General features: G+C 39.0%; 1 protein-coding gene across 1 annotated transcript; it reads left to right on the plus strand.

The window, feature by feature from the left end:
- The first annotated feature begins 413 nt into the window (after positions 1 to 413).
- On the plus strand, positions 414 to 22,435 carry LOC100788010 (P-loop guanosine triphosphatase YjiA). The gene is made up of 10 exons (XM_003547788.5): positions 414 to 737; positions 938 to 1,003; positions 1,883 to 2,063; positions 2,462 to 2,658; positions 2,793 to 2,843; positions 3,597 to 3,688; positions 3,915 to 3,979; positions 21,619 to 21,716; positions 21,844 to 21,948; positions 22,091 to 22,435. Exons 1-10 carry the CDS (start codon positions 456 to 458, stop codon positions 22,226 to 22,228), a joined length of 1,275 nt encoding a protein of 424 aa, XP_003547836.1. The 5' UTR covers positions 414 to 455; the 3' UTR covers positions 22,229 to 22,435.
- The last annotated feature ends 738 nt before the right edge of the window (positions 22,436 to 23,173 follow it).

Below are 23,173 nucleotides of genomic sequence, written 5' to 3' on the forward strand. Positions count from 1 at the left end.
TTTACCCTCCGTTTCATCATCAAACCATATGTTGTTGGTCCTATACTACTTGAAAAAGGATTGGGTAGTCAACATTCAAATTTTATTGCTTATTATCTAACTAATCTTGGGACTTGTTAGTATATTCCTTTTTGTATTTGGGATAATCCATCCCCACATCTCTTTATCCTTATATATATATATATATATATATATATATATATATATATATTACAAGAATGTAATTTCGCTTTGTTTCTTTTTAATGAAATAAATATATAATATTTACTCATCGATATATAAATTAAACAAAAATTATAGTATCACATCACCTACTTTACTTAAGAGGACTAAAATTGTATTTTAATCTAAAAATTACAAAAACTAAAATCAAAACTTAAAAAGGGACTTAAAAAAATATTGAAGCCTGCGTATTATAAACCCCTGGTTAGGGTTTAAGCTCATTCCGGCAAAAAATGGCAACAAGGTACATGACTCTGAGAACCTCCGCCAAAACCCTTTTCCATCATCTTCAACCCCCCGTTCAAGATTCTCGCTGCGCATTTCATTTGATCAGAACCCTCCATTCCTTCGTTGCCCGAGACTCAGACCCTCGCAAATTTCGTAACTCTTTTTTTTCTGGAACCTTCCGAGGCATGGTCTCTGCCCCAAACCCCAATTTCGACGAAGCTGCTTCGCTCGCCCTCGATAATCGCGTTCCTGCCACCGTCATAACGGGTTTTCTTGGCTCTGGAAAGGTGTCCCTTACCCCTTTCCCTTCATTAGATAACGGTTTATAAAGAAAAAACTATTAAATTAAAAAATAAAGGTTTAAAAGGAGTTCAATGCATCACCATAGATAATGTGGTTATATGGATTTTACGTTTTTTATTTTTATTTTTTTCATTTTTAGTTTTGAACAGTTGAATGGTTTGTGACTGAGTTTTCGGTAATGCAGACTACTCTCCTTAATCATATTCTCACATCTCAGCATGGAAAGCGGATAGCGGTCATTGAAAATGAGGTATCGAGTTCGACCTGTGTTCATCTTAAGTTCCACGGATTTAGATGATGACCTTGTCAAGTTCGACCTGTGATTCCAGCACATTTAAAAGTCTAAAATTCACTTTTGGTCCTTATTTTATTTTTTGGTTTTAGTTTGGCTTCATGAGTTTAAAAGTTTCACTTTGGTCTATTAAAGTGTCTCTGTTAGACAAAATTCTCAAGTTTAAAAGTTTGTCTAAAGGATTAACATGTCATTAATTAAATGAGGGCAATTTTAGAACTTTTAAAAATTAAGGGACCAATTTAGAAACAAGAAACAAGTCAAGGGACGATTCTTATATTTTAGCCTATTTTAAATTAGGAGAATTCTTTTTTTTTTTTTTGGTCTAGACCACAACTATCCTCCATTGGAGGCAATTCTATTTGAACCGGGTATGACCACTATGGGCGGCAAAGCTCAGGAGAATTCTTTTTGTTAATATTGAGTTATGATAAATATTTTGATCAATGTATGAATTATGATATCACAACACGTGTAGATTTTCTAATAATATTGACTTGAACTAAATTAGTTGTAGCACTTACTTGTTTATTTGTTGAAAAGGTTACTTGTCTTCTTGACATTTTATTTATTTGGAGCAATTGTGAAGTAGGTGAAGAATCTCAGTGCTTGGATTGTTTTAGAGTATTTGTCCTTGTAATACTATAGGCTTATTGTTATTTATGAAAGAGAAATTATACTTATACAACAAAATATACAACTATGAGAGAGAAAGAGAGAAAAGGAAGATAAATTTGAAATGTAATAAATGATAGGGTGGAGAGAGATAGACATAAAATGTATTGTTGTATGTGTATTACTTCTCTTTATGAAATTGTCTCATTGGTGTAAATGCAGTTTGGTGAGGTTGATATTGATGGCTCATTGGTTGCTAGTCATTCTTCTGCGAGTGAAGAGATTATCATGGTTAACAATGGCTGCCTCTGCTGCACTGTACGAGGAGATCTAGTTAAAATGCTGTTGGAGCTGGTTAGGAAAAAGCGAGACAAGTTTGATCATATTGTTATTGAAACCACAGGTTCGTAAATTGCTCATGTAGTTCAATGAACTTATGCAGTGGGATTGAGGTGTTGGAGGTTGGATATTTACTTGAAAGTGGAAACTAAACTGACCAAATTGTTAAGTTAGTAATATTCTCGTGGCAGTCTGAAATACATATTGTTTTGGGACTTTTGGATCTTATGTTGAAGAAAAAGTGAAAATAAATGAGTAATTTAATTAAGGGGTCATATAAAAAAATTTGAGAACCACAATGAGTTCTCATTATTGTCCTAATCTTAATGAATCAATTTTACTTCTGGTCATCTGGTACTTATAAATTTTTTAAGGATTCTCCTTCATGGTTCTCAAAATTATCAGTTAGGTGTATGAAACAGTTGAATAGAAAATTTATTTGTGTTTTAAACCGTTTTACAGGTCTTGCAAAGCCAGCTCCTGTTATTGAAACATTTTGCAGTGATGAGCTGGTCTCTCAGCATGTAAAACTGGATGGAGTTGTAACTTTGGTTGATTGCAAGCATGCCATGAAACATTTAAATGAAGTGAAACCAAGATTTGTGGTTAATGAGGCAGTAGAACAAGTTGCATATGCTGATCGTATTATTTTGAACAAGGTAAGCTTCTGCCTTTAAGGTTCGCTGATAGTATTTCTTTGTGCTTTTAAATTTTCTTTTGTTCCAATATTGACCACTCAAATTTGTGTTAGCCTGTGTTTCTAGATTCTGATTATTTTTCATTGCTTCTGCAGATTGATTTGGTTACTGAATCTGAGTTAAATATATTGACTAAGAAAATTAAGGTATTTATTTATTTATTTATTTTACTTATGGATCCTCTACTCATTGTATTCATTAATTGAACTAGGATGGTAATAGAAATCTATGTAGCAAATAAAAAGATGATGTGTATTAGTGTCAAACTAGGTTCATGAAATGAATGTATGTAGATGAGTTTTCATACAAATTTCATAGAGTTTATCATGCCCTAGGTGACTAAATATTTTATGATGATATTTCTAATTTGAATTGGTGTATGATGGGATTCATAGTTAGATTGGATTGGATTAAGTATTGAATGTGCTCTATGGCCTGTATCGAATCCATGATTTTTTGTGTTGATTGATATTTGATACTAGTTCTACTCTCCTGTTGATTCTCCAATATGGATAGAATAGATCCGTAATTTTGTATTGAACTTTAATCCTTGCTCTAGGGGAAAATGTATTAAATATGCGATAACTGTTGTGATAGATGATAGCCTTGTAATGCTTCTATTGTATATGATGATAAATTTGTATTTGTTGGAGGAAGACAGTGGAAGAGAAATTCAATTATTTTTAATAAAATGGGTAGATTGATGTTCTTTGATTTTTGTTTATATATTTTTTGTTGGATCAGATTGTTTTTGATGAAATGAATCAGATTGTTGTCCTTTGATTTTTGTGTATATGTTTTTCTTCATCAGCTTCTATAGCATTGTGTATGGATATACTTGGCTCCCCTAGAAATATTGCTTATGCAAGTAGTTCTTCATTTTTATGAATTGTTGCTAGCACATCAATGGAATGGCACAAATTAAGCAAGCTAAATTTGGATCTGTTGACATGGACTTTGTTCTGGGTGTGGGAGGATATGATCTTGAGAGGTAATAGGTGTTCAATTATATTGTATCTACTAACATATTGCTAAATGCTACCCTTATTTATATTTTAAGCTCCCATTATAGTACTTGATGCATCCCTTCCTGCGATGCCCCCTTTTTCATTCCCAAATATGGCTTTAAGTATGATAAATCACAATGCATATTTATACATGTGCTGTATTTGCTGCAAAATAATCTGTTTTTCAATTAGAATGTATTAATACTGCAGAATTGAATCTGAGGTACCTGGAGAATGTCCCTCTTCTTCCAGCCATCAGGATGATTCTGGACATGGTAATATTTCTAAACCCTTTCCCACTTTTTTCATTGTTTTTTTGACTGTTGTTAAAGTTGGCTGCATAAAAAATGTCAATGATATTCAAATGGAAAACACAGGGTGTTGATGGACCTTGTAGATTTGATTGAATATCATTTTTCTAGACACAACCACTACTATTGCATTGTAGCTAGATCCTTCTCTTCAAATACTAATATAGAAAATAGTAAAGAATGAAGTGCGTGTCTTCCAATTAGAAGTCTAGTCTTGTACACTTACACCTTGTGCTTGGATGAGGAATTTCAAAATTCCCTGGAATTTGAAATGCCAGAGATTAATATTATTTAATTTACTTTTATTAAATCTTTGGCAAAAAAATACTGAAGTTTTCCAAGAGTAGGAATATTAAGTACAAACTTCTTTTCTTAAATTGTGACAAAATGGAGCCTTACTTTTTATTATATTCATCAATCAAAATGAAAATCATCTATTGCTTTTACGAACTACTACCAAACATGCCCTCATAGTTGATTCCAACCCAAATCCACACTTTATAAAAGACATGTCATCATTGGCAAGGGTGTTGATATAATTATATATTAATAACAAACTGAAATTTTCATAACACATCACATACCATTCAACAATATAAATAGGAGTTGTATTGTCAATATAAGCATGGCATGCATGAAGTACAACTTAAAACAAAATGAACATTAGTTCAACATGGCAAACTTTGCAAAGTTTTGAAAGATAGATTTAGTCATAGACTTGAGCACTCAAGTGGTAGGTATATATTGGAGCATCCTTGAAAATACTGCATACGACAAATCTTCTGGATTAATCTGCACAATTACACACAACAAAATAAGTGAGAGAAACAACAAATCATTTTTTCCTCCCACAATCTTCTGGAAGCAAATTTATTTAAAATTCAGATCCAAATAACACTACAATGAAAACAAAGCACAAATCGCAAATTAATGAAATAAAAAAGAAACCCTAGATAATGGAGATGAGAAACTAACCTTGTATGAAGAGAGTGTGCGATCTTAATCAAGAGAGAACGAAGGTCATAGCCACTATGAGAGTGTGTGATCTGAACAAGGTCATAGCCACCAAGGGTTTGCGATCTGAACGAAGGTTGTCACGACTGTGAGAGAGTGAGAACAAGGGTCTCGAAGTCGCAAGGGAGAGTGTATGGGTGGAGAGGAATGAGCGAGAGCGAGTGAGGTGTAGGTCGAGAGTGACGAGCGAGACTGAGCGTAGAGAGGAGAAAGGGAGGATCAAGTTGCAAAGAAATTAAGTACTCTAATTTTTGCGAGAATTTCAATTTATGTGTTTTCTGTTGATTAAAATTCCTTGTTAAAATGAAAAATTCAATTTCTCTTTAAATTATTTTTCTAAAAGTGTAATTTCAACTTGAAGTATTTCAGTTACATGGTTAAAATGAATTACCTGGTTAAAAGTCACCATCCAAACACATGGTTAGGATATTTGATTTAGGATAATTACTATTGGAGTATTGTAAGAGAGCTGCAGTTATTGAACAATAGTCTCTGGTAGTTAAGCCTGGTTAAGTCTTAGTGAGTTAGTTCACTAAAATATTTAGTTAGTTCGTGACAACTAATTACAACTGTCATAACTAACAACTTGGTCTATATAAATAGATCTGTACTCTTGAGTTAGTTGGGTTAATTAAACTAAAATTTCTTTCCTCTTTCTTTTTTTGTTATCAAAATATCTTCTCTCAAGGTTCTATTACTAGAGGCTAGTGCGAACGCCTATGGCTTCTTTGAACAATTCGTTCAGCTCCTCTTCCACATTTCCAAACTCCATTGCTGAGAAGCTTGATCATTCCAATTTTTTGATGTGGTGGCAACAGGTGCAACCAGTGTTCAAATCTCATCATCTTCAATGGTTTGTAGAAAATCCAATAATTCCTCCGAGGTTCCTTTCTGATGAAGATTGTGCAATCGGATGTGAAAATGCTGCGTATGAAGACTGGGAGCAGCAAGATCAGGGGGCTGCTCACATGGTTGCAGTCACACTTTCAAAGTCGATCCTTTCTCGAGTGCTTGGAAGCATTCACTCTCATCGAGTCTGAGAGAAAATCCACAACTATTTTCACAAACAAACACGAGCAAGAGCTCGTCAACTGCAGACTGAACTACAATCACCAGTGCTTGCGGACAAGCCTATGCGTGAATTTCTTCTCAAAATGAAGGCTATTTCTGATTCTCTAGCCTCTGTTGGAGGTCTGATCTTGCCTCAGGAGCACATTGATGCGATCCTCAAAGGTCTTCCTCAAGATTATCATTCTGTTATTTTTGTTATCGAAAGCAAGTTTGAACCTTTTCTGATTGAAGAGGTTGATGCGATGCTTTTAGCTCATGAAGCTCGTCTTCAAAAGTTTCACTAGCATGCTTTCTCTGACTCACTGTCAATCAACTACAAGCAAGCTAATTCTAATTTTTCGTCTGCATATGGATCTAATGGCTACAATGTGCCAAACAAAACATCACAACCTAAATCTGAGAATTTTTCGTTTGGCTCTCGTGGTGGTTTTGGTTGCAGAGGTAATTTCAATCATGGCGGTCATTGTGGTGGTGGTCGTGGCTGCGGCGGAAGGTTTGCTAACTTTCAATGTAAAGTTTGTTTGAAGTACGGTACAAAGCTTCTCATTGTCACTATCATGATGACCAATACTATCAGCGAAGCTCCTCCCTCACTCTGCATGATCCCTTGAACCCTAATCTCGATTCTCAAAATTATTCATCTCAGCAGTCTAATTCCAATTCCACTGGACAGACCTATGGTAACACTCATCCATCTAATGTTTGGACACAAAATGATTCACGACCAGCTAATACCAATTCTACTAGTGCTATGATAGCCAATACCAACTCTTCCCAGCCAACCACATCCAATTGGATTCCTGACTCAGGTGCCTCCTTCCATGTCACTAGTGAAGCACAGAATATTCAGCAGCTAGAATCATTTGAAGGACCTAACCAGATTTTCAATTGTAATGGTTCTTCTTTTACTTCTCCTTATAATTCTAAAGTCTTTTTTTCTTTTAATCAACTCTTACATGTGCCTTCAATTACTAAAAATCTGATATAGTGTGAGCAAGTTTGCTCAGGATAATGGTGTATTCTTTGAGTTTCACCCTCATTTTTGTGCTGTCAAATCCCAGGTTTCCAGTGAAACTCTTCTTCAAGGGTTTGTTGGTCCTGATGGGTTTTATTCCTTTCCCAGTCTCAAGCTACAGCATCCTTCAGCTACTTTAGCTTCATGTTATGTTTCCAATTCTGTAATTTTTGATTCTGCACAGTCCAATGTAAATGAAGGAACCAAGACTAGCTGTTTTGGGGCAGTTGGAAAATCTGATCAGTGGAGAAAGGAGGCTGTTGAGTATCTGAACTGCAGAATTCTGTCCATGCCGTTCACATATTTGGGCATTCCTATTGGGACAAACCCAAGGCGTAGCGAGTTGTGGGATCCGGTCATCAGAAAGTGTGAAAGAAAATTAGCTAGATGGAAACAAAGACACCTATCTTTCGGGGGGAGAGTGACCCTTATACAGTCAATCCTAACATCTATTCCCATTTATTTTTTCTCTTTTTTTCAGGGTGTCCAATAGAATAGCGGATAAGCTGGTCAAAATTCAGCGAAGATTCTTATGGGGAGGAGGAATGGAGCAAAGGAAGATCGCCTAGGTCAAATGAGAAACAATTTGTCTTTCAAAAGAAAAGGGGGGCCTAGGCATAAAAGATATTAGGACATTCAACAAAGCACTACTTGGGAAATGGAGGTGGGACATGCTTTAACAAAATAAAGAATTATGGGCCAGAATACTGGACTCCAAATATGGTGGGTGGAGATCACTGGTTGAAGGAAAAAGAGGCAACAACGAATAAATGTGGTGGCAGGACCTAATGGCGGCGACCCATGAACAACAGCTGAATAATGTCCTTCAAAATGGAACAACATGGAGGGTGGGGTGTGGTGATAAAATCAGATTTTGGGAGGACTGCTGGACTGGTGGTGGTGAAGCATTAATGATGAAATACCCCAGGTTATATCAAATCTCCTGTCAGCAACAAAAACTCATCAAGCAAGTGGGGAGTTATACAGAAACAGCTTGGGAATGAAACCTTACATGGAGAAGACCCTTATTTGATAATGAAGTTGATTCGGCTGATGGATTTCTGGGGGAGATATCACAGATCGCAATTCAACAACATATACCAGACTGCTGGATTTGGAAACCTGAACCCAATGGTCATTACTCTACAAGGAGTGCGTACAATCTGTTGCAGGGAGAATCAGCGGAGGAGAATCTGGATGGAGCATTCGAGGACCTATGGAAGCTAAAGATCCCAGCTAAAGCATCAATCTTTGCTTGGAGGCTAATTAGAGATCGATTGCCAACTAGTCCAACTTGCGAAGGAGACAAGTAGAGATAAATGATTTAGTGTGTCCTTTTTGCAGAAATAAGGAGGAGGATGCATCCCACTTATTATTCGACTGCATCAAAACACAACCTTTATGGTGGGAATCCCTATCTTGGACAAAAACCTTGGGGGCATTTCCTATAAATCCAAGGCATCATTTTACGCAGCACGGAAATGGGTTGCATGGAGGGAAAAAATACAACAGATGGAAGTGCTGGTGGGTAGCTCTAACTTGGACCATTTGGCAGCAAAGGAATAGGGTCGTTTTTTCGAATGAATCATTCAATGGAAGCAAGCTGTTGGACGATGCAGTGTTCCTAGTCTGGACATGGCTCAGAGCAATGGAGAAAGATTTTGTAATGCAATTTAACCACTGGTCTAGTAACCTAACAGTAGGTTTTTGTAACTAGGAGAGGACACCAGTTGATGGGTATTGTAGCAGTATATAAGGTGACTTGCTTGGATCCTATCAAACTGAAATAAGCCTGACCATTGGAACCAGCAGCCTACCTAAACTCATGTTGTAATTTTAGTACCACTGGTACTTATATATATATATATATATCTACTTTTGTTGATAAAAAAAATAAAATGTAACGAAGCATGTTCTTCAACATTGTAATATACTCATTCCTAATAAAAATGCTGTTGAATTTTGTTCCTCATGTTGTGTTGGAAAATCACAAAGACTTCCTTCTTCATTGTCCAGCACTGTTTATAATGCTCCTTTGGAATTGGTGTTTAGTGACCTTTGGGGTCCATCTCACATTACTTCAACTAATGGTTTTCTGTACTGTGTCACCTTTATTGATGCTTTTTCTAGATTCACTTGGATTTATCTTCTTAAAAACAAGTCTGATACATTCACTGTTTTTAAACAATTCAAAGCTATGGCTGAACTTCAATTTAATACCAAGATCAAAAGTTTGCAAACTGATTGGGGAGGGGAATTTAGACCCTTAGCTTCTTATTTAGTCAACCTTGGTATTAACCATAGACTTATTTGTCCTCACACTCATCACCAAAATGGTGTGGTGGAGAGGAAGCACATACACATTGTTGAGCTAGGACTTACTTTGCTGAACCATGCCTCTCTACCTCTAAATTCTAGGACTTTGCTTATACTACTACAGCATCTCTTGGTTTTGCTGTTCCTTATACTACTCTCTTAAAAAATCCACCTGATTATCAGTTTTTAAAAACGTTTGGCTGTGCCTGTTTTCCCTTTCTTAGACCCTATAATAAACATAAGCTTGATTTTAGGTCTCATGAGTGTCTCTTTTTGGGATACTCAACCTCTCACAAAGGCTACAAATATCTCTCTCCTTCTGGCAAGTTGTTCATTTCCAAAGATGTCATTTTTAATGAGTCTAGATTTCCTTACACCGAGTTGTTTGAATCCTCAACCATTTCTCCATCTACTTCACTGGTTTCACTTAATCCCATACCTATTGTTGTTCCTTCACAGGTTTCTTCTCCTATTAATCCCATCAATCCTGTTGCTTCTGTTGAAGCAAGTCCCATCACTTCTGTTGAACCAAATTCAGTTGCTTCTGTTGATGATCAATCATCATCTTCTGTTGAGTCTCAGCATCCTCCCTCACTACCTTTGTCCAGTTCTGTTTCAACTAATCTTCTTCTACAACTGTTCCATCTACTGTTCACTCTGCACCTACTGCAGAAACCAGTCCTCAAACTTCTGAAACTACTTCACCTCCAAGAACAGTGAATGTTCATCCTATGCAGACCAGGTCAAAGTCTGGTATCTATCAACCTAGACTTCATCCTATTGCCCTAGTTCCTAAAGTGCCAGACCCTCAAAATCTTAATGATTTCAGACCTATTTCATTAATAGGCTGTGTCTACAAGATCATGGCCAAACTTTTAACTAATAGACTGAAGAGAATCATGCCGGAAATCATTGATGAAAGACAATCTGCTTTTGTAGTTGGAAGGCAGCTATTGCATAGCACAATTATTGCCAATGAAGTGGTGGAGGAAGCAAAGAGAGGCAAGAAAGCATGTCTGGTGTTTAAAGCAGATTTTGAAAGGGCTTATGACTCAGTTTCTTGGGATTTTCTAATATACATGATGCGTAGGATGGGCTTCTGCAATAAATGGATCCAGTGGATCCAGGGCTGTATCAAATCTGCCTCGATATCCATATTGGTAAATGGTAGCCCTACTCCCCAATTTACTCCACAAAGAGGTCTTAGATAAGGTGACCCACTAGCACCTTTGCTGTTTAACATTGTAGCGGAAGCCCTAACTGGACTCATGAGAGAAGCAATCCACAAGAAACTATACACTGCATTTGTTGTGGGGAAAGACAACATTCCAGTCAGCATTTTGCAATATGCTGACGACACTATATTTTTTGGGGAGGCTACATTGCAAAATATCAAGGCAATCAAAGCGATCCTGCGGAGTTTTGAACTTGCATCTGGCCTTAAAATAAACTTTGCAAAGAGCTGTTTTATGGCATTTGGAAAATCAGATCAGTGGACTAAAGAGGTAGTCGAATACTTGAATTGTAGTATTGTGACCTTGCCTTTCATTTATTTGGGTATCCCTATTGGGGCAAACCCAAGGCATAGCGAGCTGTGGGATCCAGTTGTTAGAAAGTGTGAGAGAAAGTTATCAACATGGAAACAAAGATATCTATCTTTCGGGGGGAGAGTGACCCTTATACAGTCCACCCTATCATCTATCCCAATTTATTTTCTTTCTTTTTTCAGGTTACCTAGCAAAACAATGGCGAAATTGATCAGACTTCAGCGAAGGTTCCTATGGGGAGGAGGTTTGGATCAAAGGAAGATAGCATGAATGAAATGAGAATCAGTTTGCTTACCAAAAGAAAAGGGAGGACTGGGTATAAAAGATGTTAGGACTTTCAACAAAGCATTACTTGGAAAATGGAGGTGGGATATGCTTCACCAAAACAAAGAGTTATGGGCCAGAATATTGGAGTCCAAATATGGCGGGTGGAGATCATTGCTTGAAGGAAAAAGAGGCACTAATGAATCATTATGGTGGCAGGACCTAATGGCGGTATTTCAGGACCACCAGCTGAATAGTGTTCTGCAAACTGGATCAACATGGAATGCGGGGAGTGGTAATAAAATCAAATTTTGGGAGAACTGCTGGTCTAGTTATGGAGTAGCATTAATGCTGAAATATCCTAGGTTGTATCAGATCTCTCGCCAGCAGCACAAACTCATTCAGCACATGGGTAGCTTTTCTGAAACAATATGGGAATGGAACTTTTCATGGAGAAGGCCTTTATTTGATAACGAAGTCGACTCTGCTGTCGAATTTATGAGGGAGATCTCACAGGTTGTAATCCAACAACAAGTTCCTGACTTCTGGGTGTGGAAGCATGAGCCTAATGGTCATTACTCTACAAGGAGTGCATATAAATTGCTGCAGGGAGATATAGAGGATGAAAATCAGGACGGGGCACTTCAGGATCTATGGAAGCTAAAGATCCCAGCTAAGGTTTCATTCTTTGCTTGGAGGCTAATTAGAGATCGTTTACCGACTAAATCTAACTTGCGAAGAAGACAAGTAGAGCTGGAAGACAGCATGTGCCCTTTCTGCAGAAATAAGGAGGAGGATGCATCCCACATATTTTTTGACTGCAGCACAACACAACCTTTGTGGTGGGAATCCCAATCATGGGTTCAAACCTTGGGGGTGCACCCTATAATTCCAAGACAACACTATATGCAGCATGTCAATGGGAGGCCTGGATCAAAGAGGTACAATAGATGGAAGAGCTGGTGGATAGCCCTGACTTGGTCCATTTGGCAGCAAAGGAATAAGGTCATCTTCCTGAATGAACCATTCAATGGAGCCAAGCTGCCGGAGGATGCAGTGTTTCTGCTTTGGACATGGCACAGAGCTATGGAGAAAGATTTTTCTATACACTTTAAACAGTGGTCTAGCAACCTAATAGACGGTTTCTGTAATTAGGATGACAAACCAGCTGAGGGTTATGTACATGTATCTGCTGTTGATTACTCTGGATCCTATCAGCCTGTAGCCAGCCTGATCATTGAATCCAGTAGTATATCTAGAACTATATTGTATCTTTAGTATCTCTGGTACTTCTATTTATATATAACTACTTTTGCTGACCAAAAAAAAAAACCTAGACTTCATCCTTCTCTACTTCTCACTCATTGTGAACCAAAAGGTGTGAAACAGGCTTTAGCTGATCCTAAGTGGAAGGAAGCCATGCAACAAGAATATTCAGCCTTACTTCAAAACCAGACCTGGGATCTGGTTCCTCTTCCATCAAATAGAAAAACAATTGGGTGCAAGTGGGTTTTCAGAGTTAAAGAGAATGCTGAAGGGTCTCTTAATAAATATAAAACTCGTTTAGTGGCTAAAGGGTTTTATCAAGTTCAAGGTTTTGATTTTAATGAGGCATTTTCTCCTGTCATCAGACCAGTAACTGTTAGACTCATTATTATTCTTGCTTTGACTCATCATTGGGATTTGTTTCAATTAGATGTTGATGATTTCTTGAATGGACTGCTTGAGGAGTAAGTTTACATGACTCAGCCTCCAAGATTTGAGTGTTCTGATTCATCCTTGGTCTGTAAGCTATATAAAACTCTGTATGGTCTTAAATAGGCCCCTAGACAGTGGTTTGAAAGACAGCGATCTACTCTCAGGGATTTTGGTTTTATAGCAAGCAAGTGTGATCCATCCTTATTTATCTACAAAGCTCAATCTCAAACAGTTTATCTTTTGGTTTATGTGGATGACAATATTATAACTGGGAGTTCACCTCAACTAATTCAACATCTCACTGCCAAACTTAACTCCACTTTCTCTTTAAAACAACTAGGAAAGCTTGACTATTTTTTGGGTATTGAGGTCAAGACTCTTTCTGATAACTCCTTACTAACTCAAAGTAAGTATATCATAGATCTCTTACAGAAAAATCACATGGAAGAGGCACAATCCATATTTTCTCCTATTGTTACTAACTCAGTTGGAAGGATATCTACACATCTAGGGAGAAAGGAGGATTGGGGATTCAAGATTTGAGGAAGTTTAATATTGCGCTGTTAGGGAAATGGCGTTGGAACTTATTTCATAACCAGGGGGAGTTATGGGCAAAGTTCTTGGAATCAAAGTACGGAGGATGGAGGAATATGGCTGAAGAAGAAGGAATCAAAAGGAATTGATTTGGTGGAAGGATTTATGTACTGTGTGGGGTAATAGAGGAAGGTACGTTGTTTAACAATTTTGTGTGGTGGAAATTGGGGAGCGGTAAAAAGATAAAGTTTTGGGAAGATGTTTGGGTTGGAGGAGGTGAGTCGATGTTGGGGAAATACTTGAGACTCTACATCATTTTAGAAAAACAACATCATGAGGTACATCAAATGGAGTTGGCTACAGAAGGAGTTTGGGAATGGAGTTTCAAATGGAGAAGGAACCTGTTGGAAAGTGAACTAGAAATGGCATCAAACTTCATGCAAGAAATAGAAGTGATACAGATACAACCTCAATATTCTGATAAGTGGGTGTGGATGGTGGATCCAAGTGGGGAATATACAGCCAAAAGTGCATATGGTTTGCTAAGTCAGGAGGGTCAGGTGGAGGACAGCAACAATAAGGCGGTTTTTGTAGATTTATGGAAGATGAAAGTGCCCAGCAAAGTTCAACATTTTGTATGGAGACTAGTTCGGAACAACCAGGAAGAATCCAAGGAGAATGAATGTAGATTTAGAGGATGATAGATGTCCGCTGTGCTTAACACAACAGGAGGATGCGTCACACATTTTCTTTCTCTGCCCAAAGGTGTTGCCTGTGTGGTGGGGATGTCTATCTTGGGCACAAATCAAATTTCTTTTCCCAGCAAATCCAACACATCATTTCTGACCACATCCATACTGTCATCTACCTTGGCTAATTCAGAATAGTTGGCGTACCCTGTGGGCTTCTCTCACCTGGTGTATATGGTATCAAAGGAACAAATTGGTCTTTTCAGGTGAAGCATTTGATGGATAGAACATTTTGGAACAAGCTCTTTCTTTTTTTTGCTGGCTGTGGCTAAAAAATTTCGAAAGAAACTTCAATATACCTTTCCATTATTGGTCCAACAACATTAAGGCTGGTTTTTTGTATAGGGGGAGGGTGATGCTAACTAATTTTTGTTGTTGTTGGGTTCTCAGCTGTATTATTTAGTTACTGGACTCTGGCACTCTAATATGTACTTCAGTTGGTCTATATTTGGACACCATAGTTTGATGTATTGACTAGTATGGCAGAGCTGTACATATATCAGTACAACTTGTACTGTTTTATATATTATAATACTTATTTTTGCCGATAAAAAAAAAACCTCAACCACCTTGAGTTTGCTGGGGGTATTGGAGTATTGTAACGACTGCAGTTATTCAACTGCAGTCTCGGGTAGTTAAGCCTAGTTAAGTCTTAGTGACTTAGTTCACTAAGATAGTTAGTTAGTTAGTGAAAACTAATTACAGCTGTCATAACTAACAGCTTTGTCTACATAAACAGATCTGTACTCTTGAGTTAGTTGGGTTAATGAAACTAAAGTTTCTTTCTTCTTTCTTTTTCTGTTATCAAAATATCTTCTCTCAAGATTCTATTAATTAATGAGCTAAAATATGCACCCCTACCATAAGTTTATTAATGACTACTCAAAGCAAGCTTATGCCTATGTAGACACCTCTGCCCCCTGTCCATTCCTTGGTGAGGTTCTCATAGTATAACAATAACAAAGTCTGCACAAATTGGTGATTGTAAAAATCACAGTACGACTTGGGGACTTATAGGCTTTGATCGAGAGACATGAGAGAGAAAGAGAGAGGAAGAGCGACACAGAGAGAGAGCGATAGAACCAGAGCTAGAGAGAGACAGAGAGAGCCATAGTGAGAGAGAGAATCAGAGAGAGAGAGAAATACAGAGAGAGGAAGTGAGAGAGAGAGAAAGACCGAAAGCGAAAAGGAAGGATCGACGATCCTCTAGCGTACGTGTTCAGCAAGGAGCGGAAGCCAACAAAGTCATCCATCGTAGTCGGAGTGACCAACGAAGATGTGGAGTTGCGGAGGTTGCCAATACCGACCTTATAGAGGACGACGGTCCACGAAGTAGTCACGCCAACCAGCACGAGGGACAATGGATTCAGGTGACGGGCAGAAGAAAGGCATCTTTGAAGAGCGTCTCAACTTCTCGAAGGGGTAATGGAGTACCGAAAGACTCTTACCAGTGCATTGACATAGGAAGGCTCCATAGAGTAACGTGGAGGGATAGGATGGACATAACCTCCTTCTATTTCTCTCACTTCCCCGACGGCGTCCATGAAAAGGACCTCTGGAAGAAATTCCAGGAATGGGGAAGGGTGAGGGAGGTATTCATACCGCAAAAGAACAAAACTGGCCATAGATATGACTTCGTGCGTTTCAAAGGGGTAGAAGATGTAGCTTTATTAGAGAGAAAGCTCGATAACAATATCTATATACAGGGGATGAAGTTGTTTGTCAACCAGCCTAAATTTCACAGGGGAGGTGGCAGGGCAGCTAAGCCATCTACGGACCTTCTTAACAGACCAAAAATCAGCCTCAGGGTGCCAGCTGGATCAGAACAGAAGTCACACCAAGTCCCAACGTCTACAAGACTGAAATCATTTGTGGAGGTCGTGAAACAGAGTAACGATGAAACGAATGGCAGCTTTCACTCAATTCCCGGGAAGGGGTTAAGAGTAGACAACGACGAACCCATAAGCATTCAGACGTCGCCGGAGAAACTCAAATGGCTTGACAATGTGTGGGTCGGGGGTTTAAAGAATAAGGGTATGTTTGATAGGGTAGACATGGAGGTTCAGGGGGCGTTTGGATTGGAGTTGAAAACTGCGTATTGGGGAGACGACAAGATTATAATCTACGACATGGATGGTGATACAACTAATCAGCTCATCCATGACGAACAACAACACGGAGGGACCCCTTTTTATTCTCTTCAGAGGTGGACGCCGATGATGGAGCCTTCCCACCGTCTGACGTGGGTATGCATTTGGGGAGTGCCATTAACGGCATGGGACGCGGAGAATTTTGCACGCTTTGTATCGGCTTATGGTGACTTGGTTGAACTCGACGCCATGACGGAGGAAAGGTCACGGGTGGACATAGCGAGGGTCCTAATCCGCACAGAGCACAAACCGGTCATAGACGGCACCGTAGCGATCGTCGTAGATGGAACCCACTTCCTCTTGAAGCTAAGAGAGGAGTTTGGGTGTCAAAGGGGGAATCGTTCGTGGATGGAGAGGTTGGAACGGCTACCGCCCTCACCATTCTCTACGGAAGTGGCGGGGTCAGACGACAAAGGTCACATGCACGGAGTGCGAAACTTCACCTCCGGTAGCCCTCTCAGTCTCCCGAGCACCTGGACATCGCCGTGCACGGAAGAGCGCCGGGGGAGATGGCGGTCACCGGAATCGCCCCTACGGGGCGATTGGAATGTCAATCTCAAGGGTGCACACGTGTCACATCAAGCCTGTCAAGGGTCGCTGCCAGCCCTTGAGGGACTGACACCTGGAATCGGGGGCCAGCACGGAGGTAACGGCTCTCAGCCTATGGCCTTGCATGAAAATGGTAGGACAGAACCTACCTCTCCTCGCCCTAGTCAGCAGCAGCAACTACTTAGGGAAGAAGACGTTGGAGATAAAGCCAAAGGTGCTTCAGACCACGTGTGGGCGAAAGGAGGTGATCCCCTGGATAATAACCTCGAGGCTTTACTTGGAGTCAAACTTGGGTCAAATGAAGGGGACTCTGCAATGTGCATGAGAATTAAATCTTCTCATATTTTGGGCCTGGGAGGTACTGGCCCAAATACTACCAGAAGCAAAACAACCTCACCTCTCAAGGTCTATGTTAGAAAAAAGGCAGTTACTCCAGCAATTCACATGGGCCGTGCAATTAATAGCCCTGATCAACACGGGATTCAGGCTGATTCTCGGAAGCTGGACATAGATGAAAATGGGAGGCACACTCAATCTCCAGCAGCACAGGGAACGAGTCTTGAGAAGCCTCGCTTGGCTCATAGCCCTATATCCAGTAATAGCTTCAAAAAAGGCCTCTGTGAAAATGAGGAGGCACTTCATAGGGACATTATTAGAGACCTGGGACTCTCCTTTGCTGAGATAAACACCTGCAAAGACCACATTGTGGCTGATGGAACTCACAGTAGCATCATCTCTACACCAACAGGAGTGATGGGTAAAAAACCTATTGAACCATGAATATATTGTCATTCAACTCTAGAGGATTGGGAAGTGGGGTCAAAAGATCGGCCATTAGGAAACTGACCTTGGCTCATAAGGTTGATATTCTTTGTATTCAAGAAACCAAAAAGGAGTTCATTGATAAAAAACTCTGCCAATATTTATGGGGGGATGTTAATGCATCATGGGAGTTTCTCCCCTCCATTAATGTAGCTGGAGGACTTCTTTGTATTTGGAACAATGATACTTTTGTGGTGGACAGAAGGATAGTAGGCAGAGGTTTTATATTGCTGGAAGGTACTTGGACTAAAGATAATAAGAAGGTGTATATCACTAATGTGTACGCCCCCTGTGACATACAAGGAAGAAGAGATCAGTGGGAAGAGCTTAAAAACCTCAAAGCTATTTATCAGGATGGCCCATGGTGTCTTTTGGGTGACTTTAATTCTATAAGACACCATCAAGAGAGAATCAGCTCATTCCAATCAGTGGGGAGTTCCACTAATATTTCTGAATTTAATTCATGGATAGCTGACATGGAAGTTGAGGAGGTTAGGTCTGTTGGGAGATGCTTCACTTGGTGTAGACCCAATGGAACTGTCATGAGTAAATTGGACAGATTTCTTTTGTCTGATGAATGGTTGTCCCAATGGCCAGATACTACACAATTTGTTCTTGACAGAGATTTCTCAGACCACTGCCCAATTCTTTTGAGGTCTACAATCATTGATTGGGGGCCCAAACCCCTCAAGGTAATGGATTGGTGGTTGAAGGACAAAGGCTTTCAGAACATGGTGGCTCATAGCTGGGGTAATTATCATCCTATTGGCTGGGGTGGTTATGTTCTCAAACAGAAATTAAAGTTCCTCAAACACTGCATAAGACAGTGGAGCTCACAGCATGGGTCTGCTAATGCAAGAAAAATCAATGATATTAAAAAGCAGATAAATGACATGGAGGCAGGTATTAATGGTTCACCAATATCCCAAACTCAGGCAGATCTCAAGAAATCACTGCAGCAGCAGCTATGGAGTGCAGCCCTTGCCTATGAATCCATGTTGAGGCAAAAATCCAGAGTGAAGTGGTTAAGAGAAGGGGACAAAAATTCATCCTATTTTCACAGAATCATCAATCATAGAAGGAGGGTGAATGCTCTTCAAGGTCTGTGTATTGATGGAGGATGGATTCATGACCCTAACAGTGTCAAGACTGCAGCTCTTCAGCACTTTAAAGAAAGATTCTCAGAGCAGAATCCTTGCAGACCAAATCTGGAAGGGATCCAGTTTTCTTCCCTTGATCAAAGGCAGAAGGAAAGCCTTGTTGATCATTTCACTGAGCTGGAAATCAAGTCTGCAGTTTGGGCTTGTGGGGGAGATAAAAGCCCTGGCCCGAATGGTTTGAATTTCAACTTCATAAAACAGTTTTGGGATATTATAAAACCTGAGTTTATCAGATTCTTTGATGAATTCTTCATTAATGGCAGATTCCCCAAAGGAAGTAATGCATCCTTCATAGCCCTCATCCCCAAAACCAATAGCCCCCAATCTCTTAATGACTATAGACCCATCTCTCTCATAGGGTGTGTCTACAAAATAATGTCCAAAGTCCTGGCCAATAGGCTGGCTCTTGTGCTGCCTCACTTAATTGATGAAAGGCAAACTGCTTTCCTCAAAGGCAGACATATCCTCCATGGTGTAATGATAGCTAATGAGGTCCTAGCTGAAGCTAAATCCAAAAATAACCCCTGCATGGTTTTCAAAGTTGACTTTGAAAAAGCCTATGACTCGGTTTCTTGGGGATTTCTAAACTATATGATGATGAGGATGAGATTTTGTGAAAGATGGAGAAAATGGATCTATGGATGCCTTTCTAGTGCAACTATATCAATTTTGATCAATGGCAGCCCTACTAGAGAATTTGTGTCTGAAAGGGGACTGAGGCAAGGAGATCCCCTTGCACCTTTCCTATTTAATATAGCAGCTGAGGGACTCATTGGTTTGATGAGGACAGCTGTCTCCAAAAATCTTTTCAGCAGTTATAAAGTGGGGAGGCAAAAGGAGGAGATTAACATCTTGCAGTATGCAGATGATACTCTGTTTTTTGAAACTGCAACTACAACTAATGTTAGAGTCATGAAATCTATCCTCAGAATTTTTGAGTTGGTTTCAGGACTCAAGATTAACTACGGTAAAAGCCAATTTGGGTGCTTGGGTAAATCTTTGGACTGGTGCAGGGAAGCAGCTAGCTACCTCAATTGTGGCCAGCTGGAATTTCCTTTTTCTTACCTTGGAATTCCAGTAGGATCCACCTCTAAAAGCTGGGATGTTTGGCAGCCTCTCATCAGCAAGTTTGACTCTAAGCTAGCCAAATGGAAGCAGAGATGTCTCTCTATGGGAGGCAGAATATCCCTTATTAATTCTGTCCTAACAGCCCTTCCTATCTACCTACTGTCATTCTTCAAAATTCCTAAAAAAGTGGTGCATAAGGTAGTATCTATTCAGAGGAATTTTTTATGGGGAGGAGGTCCGGAGGCAGCCAAGATTGCTTGGGTAAATTGGGACACTGTGTGCCTCTCCAAGAACAGAGGTGGGCTTGGGATTAAAGACCTGTCTAAATTTAATGAAGCCTTACTTGGCAAATGGGGATGGGAATTGGCAAACAATCAGAATCAGCTCTGGGCAAGAGTCTTGATTTCCAAATATGGGGGTTGGAATGCACTTTGCTATGATCGGGACAGTGCTCATCTTTCTCACTGGTGGAAGGACTTAAAGACTGTTTTCCAGCAACATCACAGTAACAGCATCATAAACAATTTCACATGGAAGGTGGGTGATGGATTAAAAGTCAAGTTTTGGAAAGATAAGTGGAGGGATGATGTTTTAAGTCTCCAAGATAAATACCCAAGTTTGTACCAAGTCAGCACACAGCAGAATCATTCCATTAAGTCAATGGGTCTCATAGTTGATAACAGATGGGAGTGGAAGTTTCAATGGAGAAGAAATCTTTTTGATCATGAAATTGATATGGCAGCAGCTTTCATGGCAGACATTGGTGAGGTTCAAATCCAACCTTCAAGCAGGGACCTTCTTCTTTGGGGGTCTAATTCTGATGGATCCTACTCCACAAAGTCAGCATATAATTTTCTGAAGAATGAAGACAGTCAGACTATTGAAGACAGTGCCTTCAAGAACATCTGGAATCTCAAACTTCCACCTAGAGCTTGTGCCTTCTCTTAGAGAATCTTCAAGAACAGAATACCTACCAAGGTTAACTTAAGAAGGAGACATGTGAAACTGCCTTCTTCTAATTGTCCACTTTGTGATGAGGAAGAGGAAACGGTTGGTCATGTAATGTATTCTTGTATAAAAACTAGGCACCTATGGTGGGAAACTGAGTTGGGTCAATAGAGTGGGTCCTTTCTCCATTGAGCCTCGAGACCACTTTAAGCAATTCTCTCTATGGAGTGGGAAAAGGTCAGTGGATAAAAGATGGCAGGTCCTTTGGGTAGCTCTATCTATGACTATTTGGAAGCATAGAAACTCTTTGGTATTCAACAACCAGATTTTCTGCTCCGAAAAAGTCATGGATGAAGCTCTATTCCACACTTGGTCTTGGTTAAATGGAATGGAGACAGACTTCCATCTTCATTTTAATCAGTGGTCTACTAGACTTAAGGAAGAAATGTCTTAGGGATCTTTGTTGTATGGGTTCTCATCTTATGAGATATTTTTTGCAGTTGGGGTAGGCAGATTATGCCTTTGTAATTATATACTATTTTCAGTACACCTAGTACTGAAGCTTTATTAATACAAATATTAGATTTTTGCAGTGCAAAAAAAAAAAAAGTCTGCACAAATTGATTGATAAAATATGTTTCCAGAATTTTTTTACTCATTTGTTCTGCATGCCTTGATCTTTCCAAATATATCAACAGAACACAAAGGGCATCATCATCATCATCATGACCATGTGCATGATTCAGCTGTCTCCAGTGTCAGTATAGTAGCAGAGGGAACTCTTGATCTTGATGAGGTAATTGCTACTCTTTCTTTTTAAGCCTACACAAAATAGTCTTAAATTACTGAATTGCTTTAATGGTTACATCTTTGGTGCTTTTGTTAATGGTTTTATTCTCACTGTCCGTTAAATGATGGTCTAGGTTGACGATTGGCTTGAGAGAGTGATTGAAGAAAAAGGAGATGACCTATACAGAATGAAGGGTGTCCTGTCAGTGGATAGTTCTGATCAGAGATATGTGTTTCAGGTTACTTCTTGCACATGCTATCAAGCTTCTATTACCTATCTACAGTTTTTTCTTAAAGTGTCTAGGAAAACATAGACCAACTCTTAAAATTAAATATTATGATTTGCCCTCATACTCGCCCCATTTTCCCAAATACTTTCAGGGGGTGCATTCCATGTTGGACGGCTGTCCAGGAAAAACATGGGAACCTAACGAGAAGAGGATAAACAAGCTTGTCTTCATTGGAAGGAATTTGGATGAAACTGCCCTTAAAAAAGGCTTCAAAGGTTGTTTAGTATAGCATTAAAGATCTGTTACCAGTCAAGTTCCCAAGCAGCAGCCCTTGTGTGTCTTATTTTAGAAATTCCAGCAAGCAAGTATATGTACATGGTAGCACCAATCGAAAAAACGTGGTTTGTTCGTGCTATATACTGAATAGACAGACTCACTTGTTATGTAGTATGAACATTATCATATGGATTGGTCGTGCGGATCAAATTAGACCGAATATATAAGTGATCTGAAGCAAGTTCACTTTCTCTTTCCCTACTAAAGTTCATAACGTGACAAAGCTAGACTCGCCTCTTAATTTTTGTGCCCTATTCCCACCATGTTTCAGATCGAGGATTAAACTTATGACTGGTTCGGAGAACTGAAATTTATGAAAATACTTGTGTTTCATTGAGGAACCAAATGTTCTAGTTAAGGTAGTTATGGAAAAAAAGAGTCCAATCTTTCTTTGAATTGCTGCAATCACCAGTGTTGCGCTGGTTCTGATTAGTTCAACAGTCTCTTCTTGCTAACCAATAAAAAAAAAAGTCTCTTCTTTAATATGATAGCGATTCTCCATCAGCCATTAACAACGGATTCTCGTTTTGTACGTGCCTAGGTAATTTCTCCTCCACAACTACTTGAGTACGAATATGTTTTAATATTATTAGTTATATGTCTCTCAGTCTATAATCATTTATTTATTTATTATTAAAGTGTGGTTTAAATACCTTTTTAGTTTTTACACTTTAGTCATTTTTGTTTTTTTGTCATTTTTAAAAAAAAATTAATCTTTATAAATTATGTTTGTTTTGTTGTGTTTTTTCCTTAAAACACTTTATATAATGCTTTAAACAGTAAAAACATATTATCTAAAATGTTATAAGGATGAAAATCATAATAAATATAATTTTTAAGAACTAAAATAAAAAAGAAACCAGTAAATTGCAATGACCAAACGGTATTTTATTTAAGC

Source organism: Glycine max, chromosome 16 (assembly GCF_000004515.6).
Source record: "Glycine max cultivar Williams 82 chromosome 16, Glycine_max_v4.0, whole genome shotgun sequence".
NCBI lineage: Eukaryota > Viridiplantae > Streptophyta > Magnoliopsida > Fabales > Fabaceae > Glycine > Glycine max.

Excerpts from the sequence above, each read along its gene's own strand:
- LOC100788010 (XM_003547788.5), top strand. The coding sequence starts at position 456 with ATGGCAACAAGGTACATGACTCTGAGAACCTCCGCCAAAACCCTTTTC. Across the intron at positions 2,659-2,792 it reads ATCGTATTATTTTGAACAAG|ATTGATTTGGTTACTGAATC; the intron begins GTAAGCTTCTGC and ends TTGCTTCTGCAG. Across the intron at positions 21,949-22,090 it reads ATCAGAGATATGTGTTTCAG|GGGGTGCATTCCATGTTGGA; the intron begins GTTACTTCTTGC and ends AAATACTTTCAG.